The sequence below is a fragment of the Protopterus annectens genome, chromosome 15.part0 (genome assembly GCF_019279795.1).
Source record: "Protopterus annectens isolate FY-2018-M chromosome 15.part0, PAN1.0, whole genome shotgun sequence".
NCBI classification, from domain to species: Eukaryota; Metazoa; Chordata; order Ceratodontiformes; family Protopteridae; genus Protopterus; species Protopterus annectens.
In genome coordinates this window covers 487,274,606-487,297,799 of record NC_056749.1, presented here as the reverse complement: position 1 = coordinate 487,297,799, position 23,194 = coordinate 487,274,606, and the positions used below count along the sequence as shown (strand labels likewise).

Sequence of the window (23,194 nt, the reverse complement as noted above, 5' to 3'; positions counted from 1 at the left end):
CGTGAGTAAAATCCTTGTCCTTGTTCCTGTTGTGGTACTTTTTGAATAGCTCTCATGTCCATGAGGGCTGAAATTTGGTTTTGTGCCTCTGCCCATTGATTTTGTGGCAGGTCTGGCATTCCTTTTAGCCTTGGTAAAGTATGAAAGTGGAACCTGTAAAGTTGAGACACAATATTCAGAACCCATTTGTCTTGGGTGATAGTTTGCCAGTTTTGAGAAAAAAGTGCTAGCTTTCCCCCTAAGGGGGCTTCCAAAAGGGAAGTGCTTGGCATACGAAGGGGAAAGTCATTGTGACGGTTTCCTGTAAGGTTGAGACTTGTCCTCACCTCCTTTTGGGGTTGAGGTGCCCCACTGTCGTTGCCTGTTTGAGCCTTGGGGTTGAGACCTGCCTCTTGGGTGTCTGTATCTGCCTCTCTGTGGCCTGTCTGGAAAGGACCAATTCTTTGTTGGCCAATTTCTGCTAAATTGAGTTGGCTGTACCTGCAAGAAATCCTTGACTGTTTGCATAGATTTAGCTTTATCCTCCATTTTCTTTAACACCTCTTCTGCCTTAACACCAAACAAGGTATCATGCTGTAAAGGAGCATCCAATAATTTTGCCTTAACATGATCAGGTAAACTTTGTTCTTTTAACCAAACATGTCTTCGAATCACAGAACCTGTAACTGCGGCTCTACAAGAGGCCTCTAAAGAATCAAAACCACATTGCAGAGTATGTTTTCCCACCTGTTCAACTGCATGCAATAAGTCCTGCATTTCTTTACAATCAGGAGCTTTTGAGCATGCAAGCATTTTCTGTTTTAACTGAGTCATTAAATATTGTTGGTACTTAAGCATGTGAAACTGGCAATTTAAAGCTCTTACTGCTAAAGTTGCAGAAGTGTATACCTTCTTCCCCCATCTATCCAAAGCTCTGGAATCTCTGTCAGAGGGTACTGGATTTTTTGCAATGGAAGCCTTAACCCCTTTTGGACCCTGGGAAATAGTTTCTGGATCAGCAGAAGGGTTTTTATAAAGAAACTTGTGAGAGTCAGGGATTCTAATACCTATCTGGCTTGGCTGGTGCAGGGGCAAAGAATCAGGAGATAAGCTGGATTCAGAGAACACATCATCCACAATATCTAGCACAGGCGGAATAGCCAGGGGCCTGTGCTCAGGCAATAAAAGGAAATCCCTGAGCCTTTTCTTGGATTCTGAGTAATCCTGACTTTCCCAATGGAAATGCTCCCTCATGGTATGTAAAGTTTCCCCAAAAGAATAATCCTCAGGAGGAGAGGCTGAAGGGATAGATTTTTCAGCATCAGAGTCCTCATAGGGGGTACAGAGTATCCCTGGTCTGAAGAGGAATCAGAGGAAATGGAAACCTGATCAGAGGAATCAGTCTGTATCCTGCCTAAGCCTTTTCTCAGGAGGGGGATGGGAACCCCTGATGGTCTTCGGCCATTTTAAGCATCTTTTTCTTAGGCATGGAGGACTGTCCAGGAGAATGCTGTACTTGTTTCTTTGTCTTTAATGGTACTTTTGTCTTGGCTGTTGTTTTAATGGTAAGTTGTGAAGGTCTGAAAACACCCTCAGAAGCCTATGCCTGCTCAGCGGCTCTGGACCCATCTGAGGGATTAGTTTCCCGTAGGCCCAATACCTTGAGTTTCAAGAGGCCTAGTTGTCTCCACATGGGAGGCTGAGGCGGCCTGTGGCTCTGAGGTAGCAGGTGTCAGGGGCTGCGAAAGCGCCTCACTGAGAACCGGTGACTGGCCTAGAAGAGGTTTAGTCGTCGGTTTTGGACCTCGGATGCCTGTCTTTATCCTTGTCTTTGCATTTTTCCGGTATTGCGGTCGTCGGTTGATCCGACAGCATAGTATAATTGAACCTTCGGCCAAAGTAGTGCAAAGCAAAATCAAAACGTCTTTTTATAGTGCGTTTGTTAAATCTAGCACAAAACCGACTAGTGACGTCGTGATCAGGGCCTAGGCATGGAATACAGTAAGAGTGGAAGTCCTTATGAGGTATTTGCTTCCCACAAGAAATACAATTAACTTTTTCTGACATCGGTCTGAGGCAAGAAAAAAGTTTCCCCAATGGGGTACTTAGCTTTATTGAAGACTTCGGATCTGAAATTCGACTTCGAAAATCTCAGGAGTCGACCAACCGGCACTTGCGAACTGCTTCTGCTTCGGGCACCGCACGGCAAGAAAGACTGAAGAAAATGGCGTTGGATCCATCTTGTATACCCATGGCGCACTGACGTCAGGGAAGAAGCGACAGCAACCGATGCCGGACCAAGACTTTGGAACTCTGGCCGACTGCGCGACCGCCTGACAGCAGGATAACCCAAGTGTAATGACTGCAGCAGTGTAACACGACGAACATCTGGTAATGCAAACAGCCTGCTTTGAAGCGGAGGTATCTTCTGCAAGATTCCCTGATTGGGATATGCAGGTAAGCCTCTTTTAAGTCCAGAGTTACCAACCAGGCATTCTTGCCTAGCATAGGCAGTAGCTGTTGTAGAGTCAGCATCTTGAATTTTGGAATGTCCATTAAAGTATTCAGAATGGATAAGTCCAGAATTGGACACCATGATTTGTCTTTTCTGGGTACCAGGAAAAGTTTTGAATAAAAACCTTGTCCTTTTTCCTTTTCTGGTACTGGTTGAATAGTCCCATATCCATGGGGGACATAACTTGTTTCTGGGCCTCTGCCCACTGATTTGGGGGCAGGTGTGGCCATCCGTTTGGAATTGGCAACGTGTGGAAATGAAATCTGTACCCCTGGGATACTACATTTAAGACCCACTTGTCCTGGGTAATTAGATGCCAATTTTGAGCATGAAGTGCTAGTTGTCCCCCCAAAGGGGCTGCCAAAAGATAAGTGCTTGGAAATGGCAGAGGAAAGTCACTGAGACTGTTTACCGTAGGGTGGTGCTTTGCTACTTCATGATTTGGAGGTGGAAGCACCTCATTGTTTTGTCTTGTAAGATCTTTGTGACTGAAACCTGGAGCCTTTGGAGCGTCTGGGTTTGACCTGAGCGCCTCCGTTGGATACTGGAAAGGATCAATTCTTAGTAGGCCAGTGCCAACTGAACCTGGGTGGCTGCACTTGCAAGAAATCTTTTACAGTTTGCATAGATTTAGCTTTGTCTTCCATCTTTTTTAAAACTTCTTCTGCCTTATTACCAAACAGACTGTCCTGCTGTAAAGGAGCATCCAACAATTTAGCTTTAACATTATCAGGCAGATTTTGCTCCTTGAGCCAAGCATGCCTTCTTATTACAGATCCAGTTACGGCGGCCCTACAAGAGGCCTCCAAGGAATCAAAACCACATTGCAAAGTATGCTTTTCAACTTGTTCAGCTGAATGCAATAAATCCTGTAACTATTTTCCACACAGTCAGAAATCAACATCATTTTCTGTTTCAGTAAGCCCATGACATGCTGTTGATATTTAAGCATATGAAATTGACAGTTTAATGTCCTGATTGTCAGGGTTGCAGACGTATAAACCTTCTTACTCCATCTATCCAGTGCCCTGGAGTCTCTATCAGAAGGGGTAGGATTTTTAGCTGTAGAAGCCTTAACACCCTTAGGACCCTGAGAAATAGTTTCAGGGTCAGCAGTAGGATTTTTGAAAAGAAACTTGTGGGAGTCAGGAACCCTGTAATATCGGTCTGGCTTACTAGGAGCTGGAGGCAGGGAATCAGGAGCCATGCTGGATTCTGAGAAAACATCATCAACAATGTCTAAAACAGGAGGTATAGCCAAAGGCCCATGCTGAGGAAGAAGAAAAAAATCACTAAGCCTCTTTTTGGATTCTGAAAAGTCCTGACTCTCCCAATGAAAATGTTCTCTTAAGGTGCACAAAGTCTCTCCAAAAAAAAATTCTCAGGAGGAGAAACAGAAGGGATGGATTCTTCTGCATCGGAGTCCTCATAAGGGGAGACAGAAAATTCCTGATCAGAAGAAGAATCAGAAGAAATGGAAACCTGAACTGAAGATTCATAATCAGCACCTTGCCAAGGCCTCTTAGCAGGAGGGGGAAGGGAACCCCTGATCAAGGTAATTAAATCCTCAACCATTTTGATAATTTGTTTTTAGGCATAGGGGCCCGAGCATGTGGCTCATGCATCGGCTTTTAGACATAGTAGTTGGTTTTGGCCTTGTTTTTCATGATGGCGTCAGTTTAATATACAAATCTTTAGGCCTGAAAACACCCTCAGAAGCCGGTGCCTGCTCAGCGGCTCCGGACCCATCCAAGGGAGAGACATCCACGGGTTCAATACTTGAAGAATCTCGCAGCATACCGGACTCCGAATGGGTCTCTGTAAAGGTCTGCGACTCAAAAGTAGCGGGCATCAGGGGCTGTGAAAGCACTTCACTAAGTACCAGCAACTGGCTTAGGAGTAGCTTCGTTGTCGGTTTTGGACCTAGACGGTCCGTTTGTCTTTCTTTGCATTTTTTGATGATTCCTGCAGTCGGATTGCTAACGGACAACATTTCAGGATAGTTAAATCATGAACCAAAGTATTTAGAAGCAAAAATACACCAACGCTTAATAGTGTGTTGGTTAAATTTAGCACAAAACCGACACCAAGGCACGTTGTGGTCAGGGCCTAGGCAAGGAATACAGTACAAATGAAAATTCTTATGAGGTATTTGCTTCCCACATGTAATACAATTATTTACTTTTACTGACATCGGTAAGGAGCAAGAAAAAGTTTCCCCAACGGGGTACTTAGCTTTAGTTTGTAGACTTCGGTTCTGAAACTCGAAAATGAAAATTTCAGAAGTCGGCCGACCGGCACTTGTGAACTGCTTCGGCCACCACGCGGCAAGAAAGACCGATTAAAATGGCATCGGCTGCATGTTTTATACCCCGGACGTCATGGAAGAGGAGACTGCAACCGACGCAGGACCCAAGACTGTTATTCAGGCCGACTGAGGGCAACCTGCCAGCAGATTACCCAAATGTAATGATTGCAACAATGAAACTCTAAGAACATCTTTAAATTTGCAGTGGCAGCTGGCTCAAAAAGTGGAAGTGTAAGCTTTTCAAACACAAAATTAAGGTCCCAGGCCGGAGTAGGTGCCTTTCTGGGAGGTTTTATGTTTCTAGCACCCCAGAGAAACATTTTCATCAGAGGAGGAGAGAAAATGGGCTGTTCAAAAGAACAGTAAGTAGAAATACCTGAAGCGTGGATCTCGACAGAAGAAAAGGAAAGTCCACCTTGAAGCAATTCAGCCAAGTATTCCAGGATCAAAGGAAGAGTAAACAGAGAAGATTCGCCTTTTGCCTGCATCCTTTGAGAGAATCTTTCCCATTTGCCAGCATAGCACTTTCTAGTGCTAGGCCTCCTGGCCTCACGAAGTACATCGACCACCTACTGGGAAAGAGAAGAAGTAGATTGATTCATATAAGCCATGCTGCCAAATGGAGAGTCTGAAGATGAGGGTGCAGCATTTTCCCCCTTTCTGAACCAAAAGATCTGGTTTCAGAGGTAGATGCTATGGAGAAAATTGGGAGAGACTGCGAAGCAGAGGATACCAATGCTGCCTGGGCCAGTCTGGAGCTATGAGAATGGCCCTTGAGCTTTCGTCCCTGATCTTCAACAATACTCTGGGAAGAGGAGGGAAGGCATAAACTGAAAGTAGCGTCCAAGGGAAAGACAGAGCATCCACTTTCCAGGCTTTGCTGTGATGCTGTCTGGTGCAAAAGAGTGGCAGAAGGTGGTTGTCCAGGGAAGAGAAAAGATCACCTGTGGAGCACCCCAACATTGAATTATGCTGTAAAAGACTTGTGTTCAGCTGCCACTCATGAGGATCCAGGGTTTGTCTGCTCAACTGGTCTGCCAAATCATTAAGTCTCTCTGGAAGAAACTGAGCTAGAAGATGTTGGCCCAATGATGCTGCTGTGGACCATAGAATCATGGTTTGTCTGCACAGGGGATAAGAATGAGTCCATCTCTATTTGTTGATTTACCACATGACTGTTGTGTTGTCTGTTCTGACCAGCAGAGTTCCAGGCAAAAGATGATGCTTGAAAGCCAGTAAGGGCTGGTAAACTGCAATTAATTCCTTCAGGTTTATTTGCAAGTGCATCTGTTGGGCGTTCCAACGTCCTTATATGCATCTGTCATCCAGGTGATCTCCACAGGCGTAGACCAAGGAGTCTGTGGTCAGAACTTGAATTGCAGGAGGTGGACGGAAAGGCATGCCTTTGTTTTGCAAACAGGCTGTCGCCCACCACAGAAACTCTCTCTGCAGACAAGGAAGCAGAGGAATAATCACATCCAGGTAGTGTGTGTTGACACTAAAGGTTCTTGCGGTACCACTGCAATTTCCTCATATGCAGCTTTGCATATGGAATCTTGAGAATACAAGAGGCCATGAATCCCAGAACTTGTAGGTATTTCCTTGCAGTGAGCTGGGACAGGCTTGCCAACTCCTTGAAGTAAGCTGAAAGGGTTGTCTGCTTCTCCTGGGTGAGATATATCATCTGGGCATCTGTGTTCAGACTCGCCCCAGGAATGTTATCTCCTTTGATGGTACCATTTTTGAATTTTGCTCATTGAGTGTAACCCAGGGAAGAAAGTCTCTTTACAAATTCCAAATCCTTTAACAGCTGCTCCCGAGAATTTGCTTGAATCAGTCATCCAAGTAAGGGTAAATCTGAATTTTCTTCTGCCTGCAAAATGCAATGACTGGAACCAGGCACTCTGTAAAAACTCTGGGAGCAGTAGAATAGCCAAAGGGCAGCGCAGAGAATTGATAATGCTGCTTGCCCACTCTGAAACGAAGAAACTGCCTGCAGCTTTCCCTGATAGGGATGTATAGAAAAGTTTCTTTGAGATCCAAAGTTACCAGCCAGGAGTCCTTGTCCAACATTGGTAGCAACTGATGAAGAGTGAGCATTTTGAACTTTGGAATCACCAAGAAAGAGTTCAGAATGGATAGATCTAGGTATAGGCCGCCAGGTGCCTTCTTTTTTTGGCACCAAGAAAAGTCTGGAATAGAAGCCTTGGCCTACCTGCTGAGCAGGAACGGATTCTATTGCCCCCAGATGCAACAAAGACAAAACTTGCTTTTCTACTTCTGCCTTTTGATTGGAAGGAATGTCCAGGAATCCTTTGTGCACTGCAAAGGTGTGGAAAGAAAACTTGTGTCCTAGGGATACAGTTCTGAATACCCATTTGTCGTTCGTGATGGTGGCCCAGACCTTAGCAAAATTGGCCAACCTGCCCCTTAAAGGAAATTCCGGGTTAAGCAGGAACAGGCAGAAGTTGGACAAAGAGATGCAGGCTTAGAACTTCCCGACTTAGAAGTGGAAGCACTACATTGTTTAGTCCTTTGAGGGGTAGCCCCATGTCCCCTTGCAGACTTATAACCTCTGGACCTAGAACGGTTCTGACTGCTGATATCAGGAAACATCCAACTCTTAGAAGGGTAGTTCCTGCTAAAGCGAGGAGACTGAACTTACAGAAAGTCTAACTTTTTGCATGGACTTCGCCTTATCCTCCATCTTCTTAAGCACCTCCTATGCTTTACTGCCAAAAAGATTGTCCTTGTCTAAAGGTACATCTAAAAGCTTGGCCTTGACAGGATCTGGAAGGGGCTGTTCCCCGAGCCAAGCATGCCTCCTGATAACAGATGCAGTAGCTGCAGCACTGCAGGAAGCTTTAAGGACGTCAAAACCAGAGTGTAATGAATGCTTGTTAACAAGACTGGCAGAATTAAGTAAATCCTGCATATCCTTGCTCTCTGCCAAGAGAGGCACACTGGAAATATTTGACTCAATAGCCTCCAAGGTATACTACTGATACTTGAGCATATGAAAAAGGCAACTGGTAGACCTATTAGCAAGAGTGGCATGGGTATAAACCTTCTTTCCCCACCTGTCTAGATTCCTAGATTCCCTATCAGAAGGAACAGGATTTCTGGTAACAGTGGCCTTAACCCCTATAGGCCCTTGAGAAATAACCTGTGGATCAGCCAGAGGATTATGATAAAGAAACCAATGGGAATCAGGAACTCTAATACCGGTCAGGTTTCCTCGGAGCAGGAGGGACATAATTTGGAGTCAAGGAATTTTCCAGAAAAACATCATCCACCATGTCCAACACAGGAGGAATAGCCAAAGGCAAATCCAAAAATTCCCTGATCCTTTTCTTGGATTGAGGGTAGTTTTGACTTTCCCATTTAAAATGCTCCCTAAGAGTATTCAAAGTATCACCAAAGGAAAAATCCTCTGGAGGAGAAGCAGAAGGAATGGATTCCTCTGCATCAGAATCCTCAAAAGGAGAAAAAAACCTGAGAAGCTTCTTCTTCATCAACAGAAATGCTGGAAGTCTCAGTACCCGAAAAAGATTAAGCCTCTGGAGACAAAGCTCTGCCTCTTTTGGAAGGAGGAGGCTGGGAGCCCCTAACAAGAGTCAAAAGATCATTAGCCATTTTAACTATCTAAGATGGAGGGGAACGAGAAGCAGCTGGAGCCCATCTCTTCACAGACTTGTGACTAGCGGATGTAACAAAAAGCCAAAAGTACTCAGGAGGCTTGGCCACTGAAGAGGTCGTCGATATGTACCTGCTGTCGGAACGAATAATGGAGGCGCCGGAAACCTGAGCTTGCTTATCCCCAAGTTGAAGTTCGGAAGACAAAATGGAAGCCGGAGGCATGGAGGACTCAGCAACTGTCACACCAGAGGCCTGCAGAGGGAAATCCGCAGACTGCAGGGGCTGCAAAGGCGCCTCACTAACTACCAACTTAACGTCGTCGATAGATTTGACTCCGAGGCCTGTCACGGTCTTTGTTCTTGCGCTTCCTAGGAACATCTGAACCCTGAAGACCAATGGACTCCATAATGATGAACTTAGACCAAACATCGAAGTGCTTAGCTAAAAGCTTTACTAGACGACAAATAGTACGCGGATTAAAGGAAGAAAGAGATCACAGGAATATCGTGGTCAAGGCATAAACAAATACTGCAGTAAGAAATAAATCTCTATGGGGAATCTGCTTTCCACAGGCAAGACAATTATTAATTTTTTCTGACATTCGTTAAGGCAAGAAAAAGAGGATCCCCAACGGGGTACTTAGCTGTAGATGACTTCAACTTTTGTAGTCGGAAATCAAAAAGGAAAACAGCCGTCCGGCACTCATGCAAAAAGCTTCTGCTTTGAGCTCTGTGGCAAAGACGACTGAGGAAGTGACGTCGGCTGCCTCCTTTTGTACCAAGGATACTGACGTCCTATACAACCGACAGCAGCAGTCATATCCCCTTACCTTTGGTATTCGAGCCGATCAAGGGCTACCGGGGGCTGGATAACCCATTTGTTAGGAGTGCAACAGTGAAACATGATGAACATATACCTTTTAGAAAGGCCTTGCATAACTTTCTGCTGAATGAAAATTAGAGATGGCTGCCAGCTGCACTTTAATAGAAAAACTAGCTTCCTCTAGAAAAATATAAGCTAAAAATTCTAAGACCTCAGCGATAAGAGCAGTGAAGGGGTCCAATTCCCTCTGAAGAGCCCAAAAGAGAATCTTTTCCATTCACTTCAGTAAATCTTTCTTATAGAAGCCTTGAGAGAAGATGGAAGTATCTGTCACACTGGGCTGTCTAGCTATCCGTGGAATTGGAGAAACCATGTGGTTAGCTTGAGGCCTGGAATGTCCAGATTATCCATCCTGGAGGGATGCAGACGCAAGTCTGGACTAGGGACCAGTATCCATGGAGAATAATGAAGATGAGACCAAAGGAAGGGAAACCACACCTGACAAGGCCAAAATGGGGCAATAGGGATAGCTGTTTTCTTTAACCAAAGTGTCTTCAATAACAATTTGGGAAACAGAGGTGTTGTGGGAAAAGCAAAAAGGGGACTGGAGCCAAACGTGGATTACAGTATCTCTCTCTCTCTTGACTCCCCTGGGGAGGGGGTGGTTAGGGCAAAGAACCTGCTGCACTTGCTGTTTTGGTAAGACACAAAGAGGTCAGAACAAGGTTAGTCCCAACAATAGAAAATCCTCTCCGTCACAGATCGACTCAGAGACCACTCATAAGGCATCAGAATGGACCTGCTGTGTTTGTCTGCTAGAATGCTAGTACATGCATTGCCATATGAAAGTGGTTGAAGACAGCACCCATTGCCATACTCATTGCCTCTCAAGAAAGGGAATAGGATGAGGTTCCCCCTGTTTTTTGATGTACCAAACCACACACATCGTTGGTTTGTTTCGCAATCGTCCCACAAGGAAGAATGTCTTGGAAGGCCTGCAATGCTAAGAGAACCGCTCTCAGCTCTAGAACACTGATGTACAAATTGGTCTCTTCTGGAGACCATGTGCCTTGGACCATCCATCACAAGAACTACCAGACCCCAACTGGGAGGTTCTGTGATTACCATGGCTATTGGGGACAGAAGTACTAAAAAACAGCCTAGGAAAACTTTGTCCGACTGAATCCACCAACAGATCTTTGCAAACTCGAGTGAGCTTGACCAGAAAGGACAAGTAATGACAAAAACCTGACCACTGAACAGCTAGGGTCCATTGAAGAATACGCATATAAAACTAGGTCATAGGAACCAAGGTTGTCAGCTGCCACTGATCCTAGGGTCTGAAAAACGAGACTGGCTCGGGGAGTATGGTATTCAATAATTTGCTCCACCTGGTACTGAATTATGTTTACATGACGTGGTGGAAGAAAGGCCATCCGACTTGCTGTGTTCAACTGGGCAGCTATGAACTCAAGGCTCTGTACAGGTTGAAGATGAGACTTGCAGATGCTAACTGAAATGCCTAGTGTGACAATTAAAACAAGTAGTTTCTGGAATCCTTTGCTAGAGGCTTGACTGGGGCGGTGAGAAGCCAGTCATCCAGGTATGTAAACACTTGGAATCCCAGCAGTCTCAGGTGAGCCACTACCACTGCCATACACTGGAGGCTGTGGGCAGACTAAAGTACAGGCCTCTGAACTGGTAATAACTGACCCCTACTCAAAAGTCCAGAAATCTTCAGGATTGTCTGTTTATCTTGATGAGATAGCATGCATCCTGAAGATCGATGGAGCACATCCAATTCTCCTTGTGTAGAAACTGTGGGTCAAACTGGAGGACGACAGATCAACTCATGGCAAAATGGACTGAACCATGACCATTCCAGCACTTTGACTTCTTCACGAATTTATTTGGTTTACTCAGATCCAGAACTGGTCTCAGGTTCCCAGTTTTCTTTGGCACTAAAGACTCTTGAATAAGTTCTGAATCCTTTCTAGTCTGGTGGGACCTCCTGGATAACTCTTGTTTAGCAGCTTTCGAATTTCTTGAGCTGCCGCCTCCTTTCGATTGGGTGGGACATCAGACAGCCTTTTTTTTCATGGGGGATCTGGAAAAATGGTACGCAATAACCTCTGGATATGACGTCTTAGCACCCAAGAATCTTTTGTTATTGATACCCAAACATATGGGTGCAGAGACAAGCATCCCCTAACTGCATCCACAGTTCAGCAGTCGGGCAACCTTTCAGGAGTACTAGAAAGGTTTATCCAAAAGGAACCTCTGAAAAAAGAAGTTATGTCTTACCATAATGTTCCATCTGTGGTGTTGATCTTCGTTCATTCATTACTGATGGGTTATCGGTTCCGTCCTCTGAACCGAGCAGGCCAAATATAAAGCTTGTGTCAGCCAAAAACTCTCAAGCCAAGCTCCTACCCAGAATGCTCTGCCTCCCTGTTACCTCAAATCAAGTTTGCAAGTTGATAGACAAAAGTAGAGGATGCCTCTGGTCATAACAGACCTACAATAAAGGAGCATATGAGATCAACCAGGAACATCCAGAGGGGGGACGAAGGGTGGGAAGTAATGAATTAACGAAGATAAACAACACAGATGGAATGTTATATGTTAAGACATAACTTCTTTATCTGATGTTGTTAATCTTCGTTCATTCCTTACTGATGGGACAGAGTCCCCAGCTACCTGTATCCCTGGGTGGCCATCATGGAAGGACATTCCTGAGCACCATGGAGCCAAAAGAAGCTCTACCTCTGGAGGCCAAGCCCAATTTGTAATGAAGAATAAAGGTATGAGGTTTGGCCCAAGCTGCAGATGAGCAAATATCATTGAGGGAAGCCTTAGCATGGAAAGCTGCTTAAGTTGCCATAGACCTTGTAGAATGTGCTTTCACTCTGTAAGGCAAGGTAAAGTTGTTTCTGTTGTAGATCACATTAATACAATTTCTCAGCCATGAAGCCAATGTAACTTTTGAGACAGGATGACCTTTGTCTAGGTCCAGAAAAAGCCAGAAACAGTTGGTTTGATTTACAGGTAGATTTTGTTCTGTCCAAATAAAATCGTACCACCACAAACTGAAACTTCAGAACCTTCAAATCACATCAGCTCACAGCTCCAAATCAGGTGAGACAAAAGGAGATGCAATTGAATGCCAAACTTTATTGGTAATGGTTAAGCGCTTTCTTCTCCTTCAAGAGACTTCATCAGAACAAATTTCATTACAAACCCAGCCCTTAAATACCCTTGCTTAATGAGGTCACATGAATCACTTAATTATACCTTAAAAACACACTACATAATTTATCAAAAAATAAGTAAAAAAATAAATGATTGAAACTCACTCATTGTGTAACTAACATTGTAAAACATTTAAAACATTAAAACACATCTCATATTTAATTTAATTTAATTTAATTGTGCCTTATAGGACACTTCAAACCATCTAGCCCATAATATGTTTTAATTTTAAAATGCATGCAATATTAACTGCCTCATTTAATCCAGGAAAATGGGTGGCATCCAACTTTAACTGCCTTCTCAATTCACTTGCATCCAAGTGCAAGTCTACTATTTTACCCTGAGGGTCCATTACTATATGATCAATAGCCAAAAACTTAAATGTGTGTGTCCCATTGTCTTTAATGTGTCTAAATAAAGTGTTGGTTATTTTTCTTTTCTTTATGTCATAAAGATGTTCACTGATGCGTGTCTTAAATGCTCTGCAGGTCTTTCCTACATAAAATGCCAAACATTTCTGACATTTAGCCAAATAAACCACACTAACACTACTACAATTTTAGTGTCCTTTTATAGAGATAGAATTGTTTTTATTCACATTAAACTGCTCTCCTGTTTCAAAGACGTGTCAACAATAATTGCACTTTCCACATTTTGTATTACCTTTAACTCTATTTGAAAGGCCATGTGCATTTTCGTTATGCTCAAACATGTTTTTAAGGGACCTATCCTTCCTATATACAATACTAGGGGGACACTTTCCAACTTGTGTCCCTACATTCAGGTCAAAAGCCAGGATTTCCCAGTTATTGACAACCGCCTGGGTAATACCCCCAGAATCCAGGTTAAAAGTAGTTATAAACCTTAATCACGCTTCATTTCCCCTGAGTCTGTAATTAACAACCAGTTCACTTTGCGGCCTATGAGACCCACCCAAAATTGGTACATAAATAATTTTGTACCTTTTACCCATCACTTCCTTGGATAATTCTAACAACAAATCCAGGGGATAGCCCCTTTTAACAAACATGTTGACTATAAAACTAATTTCATCATGAAAATGCTCATCATGACTAACCATCCTGGCAGCCCTTACCAGTTGGCCTTTGATAATTGCTCTTTTTTGATCTAAAGGGTGCCAACTTTTAAATTCTAAATAGGAATGTGAAAAAGTTGGCTTTCTATATATCTTAGAATATAGGAGACCATTAATCTTAACATCCAACACTGTTTAAATATGTGATTTGTTCTTCACTAAAACAGTAGGTGAATTTTAAGAACTCCACTGTGTTGTTAATGTAACAAAAAAATTCATCTAATTCTTGTTGACTACCCCTCCACAACAAAAAAAGATAATCCAGGAATCTAGTATAATGTAAAAGTTTTGTCCAATAACTACTTTTCATTAAAAATTCCTGTTCCCAGTATGACATTACAAAATTTGCAAATATGGGAGCACAGGCAGCCCCCATGGCTACCCCAGCGGCTTGTTTAAAATATTGCCCTTAAAAATGTATATAATTATTGTTTAATACCACTTCAATCAGGGCAATAATCTTATTAATGGTGTCCTGGTCATACATTCTAGTTTTTGCTAACTGAACCTCCAAGCATATTATACCTTCAAAATGTGGTATAATACTGAACAAATTGACAACATCCACAGTCACCATGATCAACCCAGGCTCCCATTTTATTTCATTTAATTTCTTTAAGAAATGCCACGAATCCTTTGTAATATATTCAAATATTTGTAAGCCTTTCTGTAAGCAAAATAGTTGCTGCACTTGCAGTTGGTTGTGGAGGTGAATAGGTCACAGCAAGGCTGGCCCCAGTGGTTGAAGATTCTTGCCGCTATCGAATGGTTGAGGGACCACTCATGAGGTTTAGAATGCACCTGCTCAATTTTTCCGCTATCACATTGGAACTCCTGGGAATGTGCATTGCAATTAGAAAGCGGGTGGAAGCTATCGCCCATTGCCATATTCTCACGGTCTCTCAGCATAACGGGTAAGATCTGGTGTCCCCTTGCTTGCTACTGTACCAGACCAATGACATGTTGTCTGACTGGATTGCAATAGTCCTGGACTAAAATGCTTGTGATGCTAGTAGCACCATCAGTTCTAGGAGACTGATATGCAAAAGGGCCTCTGTCTCCAACCAGGTGCCTTGGATCAAGTTTCCTTGACATAGCCCCACCCAACACTCCATCAGGGAGGCGTCCATGGTCACCGTGGCTTTCGGTTGATGGGGGCTGAAAGGGCAAGACCATTATTGGGGATTTAGAGATGTCCACCAGAGTAAATCTTGCTTGCATCATTGAGTTACACTTACCTGAAAAGACAACGGATGTTGTATAGGGTACCACTGAATGAGAAGTAACCACTGAAGTAGCCTCATGTGGAATCTAGCTAGAGGAACAATGGTGATCGAGGCTGCTATTGACCCCAAGAGTTGGAGTATAGATCGTGCATAAGATTTGTGGTGACAGAGCAGCGGTTGTTGCCTTATTCTTTGAAGCCTGTGGTCTGGAGGATGCTGTGCAATTTCTTGTGTCCAACAGTACCCTATGAATTCCAAAGACCGAGCTGGGGTAGTGTTGGACTTTTGGGTTTATAGTGATTTCCAAGCGTTGTGCAGGGCATCTTCCAGTAGACACTTGATGGAGGTGGTGAGGAGCCAGTTGTCTGGATATGGAAACACCTGGAATACATGAAGTCAAGTGGCGATAAGCACTGCCATGCATTTGATGAACACACTGGGGGCTGCAGAGAGACAGAAGGGCAGAGCTCAAAATTGGTAGTGACTGGCTCCTGTCGGACTCTGAGGTATCTTCTTGAGCATTTGTCCATTTTATGTGGTAATCGCATCTTGAAGATCTACAGGGCACATCAATTATCTTCTTCCAGGAGAGGAAGGATATACTGAACCGTGACCATCGGTAATTTATCTGTTTTTACAAATTTGTTCAGTGTGCTGAGATCCATAATTGGTCTCCAGTCCCTGTCTTTTTGGCACTAAAAAGAACCTAGAGTAAAAACCGGATTCTATCTGGTCTGGGAGGACCATCTGGGATGACTTTTTTTGTAGCAGCTTTTGGATTTTGGGTGCTGCTACTTCCGTTTGACTGGGTGGAACGTCGAGTAATACTCTGGATGAGATTGGACAAAGATGGAAGGGGATGAGATATTATCTATTGTAGCAAGAGTCGGTGGTTATATTTCGCCAGGCAGCGGGGTACAAGGAAAAACAACCCCCAACTGCTTCCAGAGGTGAGCAGTCGGGCAATGCTTCAGAAGCACTGATGGGGGTTGGTCAGAGAAAAAATCTCTGGTACCCGGTTTCTGGACCTTCTCTGTCCCTTTGGGAGTCTTCCATTGGAGTTTCCCCCCCTGCCTCTAGGGAAGAACTTTGCACATGCGTCACAGAAAGAGCCCTGTGATTTCCTGTGCCACCTCTTCCCACGCCTCTGATTTCTGGAGTAGAATCATTGAGGAGTGGAGTGTCCGACACCAACAGCAGACAGGGTCTTGCCATCTTGTTCGCTCCTTGCCAGTGCATCTTTCATAGCGCCAAACAAAGGCGCTGCCTCGATGGAGGCATTCATGAAGGAAGCCTTACAGAAGTCTGCTAAGTCACAAAGGCGCATCCAGGCATGTAGTCTGGTGACTATACCCGTGCCTGCCGCTCTAGCCACTCATTCCATTGCATGATAAATAAGACGCATGGAAGAATTGGAAATGGACTCTAGGGTGGCTGAGAAGTCACATTGTCACGGACCTAGTCAGAAACCGCTCCTGCCAAGGTTTCAGAGTGTTGGTTGATAAAATCCCTCTGAAGCCTGGTAATGTGTGCCAAATAGTTCAAAGACCTTACGGTAAAGGTCAATGAAGCAAACACATGCTTCCCTAGTCTGTCTATCGCCCGGGACTCCTTGCTGGGCAGATGGATAATTTGGCTGTCTTCTGCCAAATCCTTAGTTGCAGCCGCCACAACCATGGCATCTACTTAAAGACCTCGTGACCAATGGGGATGCTCAGCTGGCGGCAATAAGATTTTATCAGACCTCCGTGGTATCACTTAGAGAGTGTCAAGAGCCTTCCATGCAGCTGGATGACTAGCTGGACAAGCTCATCGACCAGCTGGGTACCCAGGAGGTAGGGGCCAGGCACAAAAGGCCTGCAGGAATACAGATTCCTCAGAGGAAGGATTAGAGGACTTCAGCCACCCCTCTAAGGATCTCGAGGATGTCATCAAAGGACACCTCATCAGAGGGTGACCATGGGGACCATTCCTCATCAAAGTCCGTATCTTCACTCACGACTCCTCAGTAGAGTCCATGTGCTTCCTCTTGCACGGCGCTTTGCAGGAGTACTTCCTCAGTGGTTCTGGGAAGTCTGCAAAGAGGGGGTCTCCGGTGGAGGAGAAACCCAAGACCCTTGTGCCCGGCGGTTGTGGCTTTAGAGAGTTGCAGCACAGAGGGGGGAAGAGGACCCTTACCTGTGGGGTTTTATCAGCAGAGGCAAGCACCCTCTCCACGGCCTGGAAGGCAGCCTGCCCAAGGAGGAATGGGAGATCAGAAGAGAGCACGACAACCTCAGAACTGGGGTCACACCCTGCCTCAATGTGCCGACCCCCAGACCAGGAGTCTTAAGAGGACTGTGAAGCATGTGAGAAGGAGGATTCCTGGAGGGTGCTATAGAAATAGACGTGGAACCAAGAATGCCCTCCCCCACAGCACAGCCACTGGCCTGAGAAGAGCCCGATGCCCAGTGCACCAAGGGCCACAAGGACAACTCCGGTTTCAAAGTGAGATCCACTATTGGAGTTGGAGGAAGGGAAGCTGCTGTCAGAGTAATGCGCTTCGATACTTGGGTGGAAGTCGGGAAGGGAAAAAAGGAAAAGGGGAACGTGGCGACGGGTTTGCAAAGTAGAAATGAATTTTCTCAAACTCTGGTGAGGTAAGGCTAGGTTAAAGGGAGCCCCAGACTTCCAAAGATATTTGCCCCCATTTGTGGCACATTTTTTTCCATTAAATTCTGTATTTGCTCGGTAAGCTTTACCAACTGCTGATTCATTTTCTGCAGTAAATCCAATACCTCACCATTGGTAGCTGTGGAATCCATTGGGCCGTAGTCAAAAGAACACTGGAAGGTCAATAGATTGGTTGATAGACCGCTCTGACACCATTTTTGGTAAAAAGGCAGAATTAGTTCTCAGTGATACCCTAATCCTTATGGAAGATAAGATAGGGAGGTTTGATGCATAAGGCTTGAAGTTCTGACAAGTGTCTGGCCGATGTGACTGCAATCAGAAACAGTTTTCCAAGAGGGATTTTACATCACATGAAGACGCAGGTTCAAAGGGGGGGAGCTGTTAGAGCTTGCAGAACCAATGCCAAATCCCAAGGTTGTACTGGTTCTCTAAAGGGAGGTTTTTATGTGGATAACCCCCTTCAAAAAAGTTTTACAGAGTCTATGTGACATAAGTGAAGAATCCTGAAAACCAATGTGGAAATTCGAAATGGCAGCTAAATGCACACGAATAGTAGAGGCAGACACCCCAGAGTGGAAAAGATGTGATAAGTAATCCAAAACCACTGAAACTGGGGCTGACAAGGGGTCTATTTGTTTATTTGCTGCCCACAGAAATGCAATAAGAATAGTGCTCAGCATTGCTGTGTTGGTGCAGCGGTTAGCGATGTTGCCTCACAGCAACAGGTTTTCCCCGTTTGATTTCTCAGCTGGATTGCCTTCTGTGTGGAGTCTGCATGTCCTCCCCGCTGTCGAATGACGTTAAAGACATGCAGGTAGGTGTGACGGGCGTGCCTTCCTTGAAGGTTGGGCTTTGGGCTGGCAACTCTGCACTGTAAAAATCCACTGCCAAATCACTAGCGGACCGGAGTTCTGCTGTGGCGACCCCTAACCGGGAAAAGCCAAAAGACTTTAATAAGAATAGTGCTCACAGCGGACGAGAAGTTTTCCTGTCTAGCAATCACTGGAAGTGCAGAAACCAAGCTGTCAGTTTCAGGGTTGTTAGATTTGGGTGAGTAAGACCCTGCAGATAGGAGATCAATATTGGGGATGGATTGAGGATTCACGGTTGATCTAGCAGGTAAGGCCAGAGGAAGGGGAACCAGACTTGTCGAGGCCAATACGGAGCAGTGAGGATCACTATGCTTTTCAACTGTCATGCTTTCTTCAGAAATTGGGAGACTAGGGGAAGAGGAGGACAAGCATAAAGTATACCAGAGGGCCAAGCAAGGACTAGAGCGTCTCTCGTTGACTGTCCCCGGGGGGGGGGGGGGGGGGCAAAATAGTTGCTGCACTTGCAGTTGGTTGTGGAGGTGAATAGGTCACAGCAAGGCTGGCCCCAGTGGTTGAAGATTCTTGCCGCTATCGAATGGTTGAGGGACCACTCATGAGGTTTAGAATGCACCTGCTCAATTTTTCCGCTATCACATTGGAACTCCTGGGAATGTGCATTGCAATTAGAAAGCGGGTGGAAGCTATCGCCCATTGCCATATTCTCACGGTCTCTCAGCATAACGGGTAAGATCTGGTGTCCCCTTGCTTGCTACTGTACCAGACCAATGACATGTTGTCTGACTGGATTGCAATAGTCCTGGACTAAAATGCTTGTGATGCTAGTAGCACCATCAGTTCTAGGAGACTGATATGCAAAAGGGCCTCTGTCTCCAACCAGGTGCCTTGGATCAAGTTTCCTTGACATAGCCCCACCCAACACTCCATCAGGGAGGCGTCCATGGTCACCGTGGCTTTCGGTTGATGGGGGCTGAAAGGGCAAGACCATTATTGGGGATTTAGAGATGTCCACCAGAGTAAATCTTGCTTGCATCATTGAGTTACACTTACCTGAAAAGACAACGGATGTTGTATAGGGTACCACTGAATGAGAAGTAACCACTGAAGTAGCCTCATGTGGAATCTAGCTAGAGGAACAATGGTGATCGAGGCTGCTATTGACCCCAAGAGTTGGAGTATAGATCGTGCATAAGATTTGTGGTGACAGAGCAGCGGTTGTTGCCTTATTCTTTGAAGCCTGTGGTCTGGAGGATGCTGTGCAATTTCTTGTGTCCAACAGTACCCCTATGAATTCCAAAGACCGAGCTGGGGTAGTGTTGGACTTTTCGAAGTTTATAGTGATTTCCAAGCGTTGTGCAGGGCATCTTCCAGTAGACACTTGATGGGGGTGGTGAGGAGCCAGTTGTCTGGATATGGAAACACCTGGAATACATGAAGTCGCAAGTGAGCGATAAGCACTGCCATGCATTTGATGAACACACTGGGGGGCTGCAGAGAGACAGAAGGGCAGAGCTCAAAATTGGTAGTGACTGGCTCCTGTGCGGACTCTGAGGTATCTTCTTGAGCATTTGTCCATTTTTATGTGGTAATACGCATCTTGAAGATCTACAGGGCACATCCAATTATCTTCTTCCAGGAGAGGAAGGATATACTGAACCGTGACCATCCGTAATTTATCTGTTTTTACAAATTTGTTCAGTGTGCTGAGATCCATAATTGGTCTCCAGTCCCCTGTCTTTTTTGGCACTAAAAAGAACCTAGAGTAAAAACCGGATTCTATCTGGTCTGGGAGGACCATCTGGGATGACTTTTTTTGTAGCAGCTTTTGGATTTTGGGTGCTGCTACTTCCCTTTGACTGGGTGGAACGTCGAGTAATACTCTGGATGAGATTGGACAAAGATGGAAGGGGATGAGATGGCCTCTGGATATTATCTATTGTAGCAAGAGTCGGTGGTTATATTTCGCCAGGCAGCGGGGTACAAGGAAAAACAACCCCCAACTGCTTCCAGAGGTGAGCAGTCGGGCAATGCTTCAGAAGCACTGATGGGGGTTGGTCAGAGAAAAAATCTCTGGTACCCCGGTTTTACGGACCTTCTCTGTCCCTTTGGGAGTCTTCCATTGGAGTTTCCCCCCCTGCCTCTAGGGAAGAACTTTGCACATGCGTCACAGAAAGAGCCCTGTGATTTCCTGTGCCACCTCTTCCCACGCCTCTGATTTCTGGAGTAGAATCATTGAGGAGTGGAGTGTCCGACACCAACAGCAGACAGGGTCTTGCCATCTTGTTCGCTCCTTGCCAGTGCATCTTTCACTTAACGGCCAAACAAAGACGCTGCCTCGATGGAGGCATTCATGAAGGAAGCCTTACAGAAGTCTGCTAAGTCACAAAGGCGCATCCAGGCATGTAGTCTGGTGACTATACCCGTGCCTGCCGCTCTAGCCACTCATTCCATTGCATGATAAATAAGACGCATGGAAGAATTGGAAATGGACTCTAGGGTGGCTGAGAAGTCACATTGTCACGGACCTAGTCAGAAACCGCTCCTGCCAAGGTTTCAGAGTGTTGGTTGATAAAATCCCTCTGAAGCCTGGTAATGTGTGCCAAATAGTTCAAAGACCTTACGGTAAAGGTCAATGAAGCAAACACATGCTTCCCTAGTCTGTCTATCGCCCGGGACTCCTTGCTGGGCAGATGGATAATTTGGCTGTCTTCTGCCAAATCCTTAGTTGCAGCCGCCACAACCATGGCATCTACTTAAAGACCTCGTGACCAATGGGGATGCTCAGCTGGCGGCAATAAGATTTTATCAGACCTCCGTGGTATCACTTAGAGAGTGTCAAGAGCCTTCCATGCACGCTGGATGACTAGCTGGACAAGCTCATCGACCAGCTGGGTACCCCAGGAGGTAGGGGGCCAGGCACAAAAGGCCTGCAGGAATACAGATTCCTCAGAGGAAGGATTAGAGGACTTCCAGCCACCCCTCTAAGGATCTCGAGGATGTCATCAAAGGACACCTCATCAGAGGGTGACCATGGGGACCATTCCTCATCAAAGTCCGTATCTTCACTCAACGACTCCTCAGTAGAGTCCATGTGCTTCCTCTTGCACGACGCTTTGCAGGGTACTTCCTCAGTGGTTCTGGGGAAGTCTGCAAAGAGGGGGTCTCCCGTGGAGGAGAAACCCAAGACCCTTGTGCCCGGCGGTTGTGGCTTTAGAGAGTTGCAGCACAGAGGGGGGAAGAGGACCCTTACCTGTGGGGTTTTATCAGCAGAGGCAAGCACCCTCTCCACGGCCTGGAAGGCCGGCCTGCCCAAGGAGGAATGGGAGATCAGAACAGAGCACGACAACCTCAGAACTGGGGTCACACCCTGCCTCAATGTGCCGACCCCCAGACCAGGAGTCTTAAGAGGACTGTGAAGCATGTGAGAAGGAGGATTCCTGGAGGGTGCTATAGAAATAGACGTGGAACCAAGAATGCCCTCCCCCACAGCACAGCCACTGGCCTGAGAAGAGCCCGATGCCCAGTGCACCAAGGGCCACAAGGACAACTCCGGTTTCAAAGTGAGATCCACTATTGGAGTTGGAGGAAGGGAAGCTGCTGTCAGAGTAATGCGCTTCGATACTTGGGTGGAAGTCGAAGGAGGAGTGTACGTTGGAGTTTGAAGAGATGTACAATCACCTGAGGGAGGGAACGTGGACAAAGACGGGTGAGAGACCTCTAGCCACAAGCAACTAGTCAACAAGCTGCAACGCATCTTACTCAGAGAGGCTCCTGGTCGACCTCAGAGAGAGACTGGAGGGCGATTCTGGTCTTTCTAGTAAAAGGACTACATTGGCTACCAATGAATGGATCCAAGGAAGGAGAGTAGTCCTTGCTAATTTGAGAGGTGCAGAGACCGGAACTGAGGACGTCTGCACTGAAGAAAACTGTGTGGAAGTAGTCTGCGCCGACGACGTCAGCGCCACAGAAGTTGAAGGTGTCTGCACCGTAAAAGCAAGTGTCTGCACCGATGAGTATGGTGCCATTGAGGAAAGTGTCTGCACCGGTAACAAAGACGGTGCCGAAAAGGACTGCACTGAAGACCATGTCAGTGCAGAAAGTGTCTGCGCCGTGCAGGACAGTAACGTCATACTCGGACCCGAAGGGGACTGTACTTGCAAAGATGGTGCCCATAAGGGCTGCAACAGAAGTGTCGGAGCCGTAATAGTCTCCACCAGGAACTCCGGTGCCAGTGTCGATAAGGAAGACATGCCTGGAGAGAGAATCAGCTGAGGCGGTGCCCGAGCCTGGAGCCGACAGGGTCACAGGTTGTAGCGAAGTAGTAGTCAATTTTACCCTCTTATGAGTAGACTCCCTACAATCTTCCAGAGGGAGATGAAGGTAGCGACCTCGATGAGGAAGAGGAAGAACGCCTCTTACGGGGTTTAGCAGGAGGGGGTGAGCCCTCCGACTCAGAAATCGCCTCACAGAAAGGAGATTTGAGTAGACCTTTCAAGATTCATTTGTTCTTTCTCTCGTTAAGAGTCCTGGTTGAAAAAAAGTTTTACAAATCCCACACGGGGGGGGGGGGGTTCCACATTAAGGTGGGAGACATTCAGACAATAGACACAAGTCACGGACAACAGAAAATCAGTAACTTACGGCCGCAATCCTTACACTGCTCAATACCAATGCTACTTTTCTTATCCGACAATGATGTGGAGAAGAACAGCACCAAAAAGAAAAGGAAAGGCTACCCAAAAGGGTAAGAAGACAGAAGGAAAAAGGATTACAAATGATGGTAATGAAGAATTTGCTCAAAGGTAAGAAAAGGGTAATAAAGAGAAATAAACTAAAGAGGGTCTTAAGGATACA

General features: G+C 45.6%; 1 protein-coding gene across 1 annotated transcript in view; it reads right to left on the bottom strand.

Annotated features, from left to right (window-relative positions):
- Positions 1-23,194, bottom strand: part of LOC122789778 (phosphatidylinositol-binding clathrin assembly protein-like) — a 2,259,505-nt gene that overhangs the window by 1,833,208 nt on the left and 403,103 nt on the right. The window contains exon 4 of the mRNA XM_044057218.1: positions 18,783-18,800. Within this exon, the coding sequence (XP_043913153.1) occupies positions 18,783-18,800 (18 nt within the window). The remainder of the gene's footprint in view (positions 1-18,782; positions 18,801-23,194) is intronic.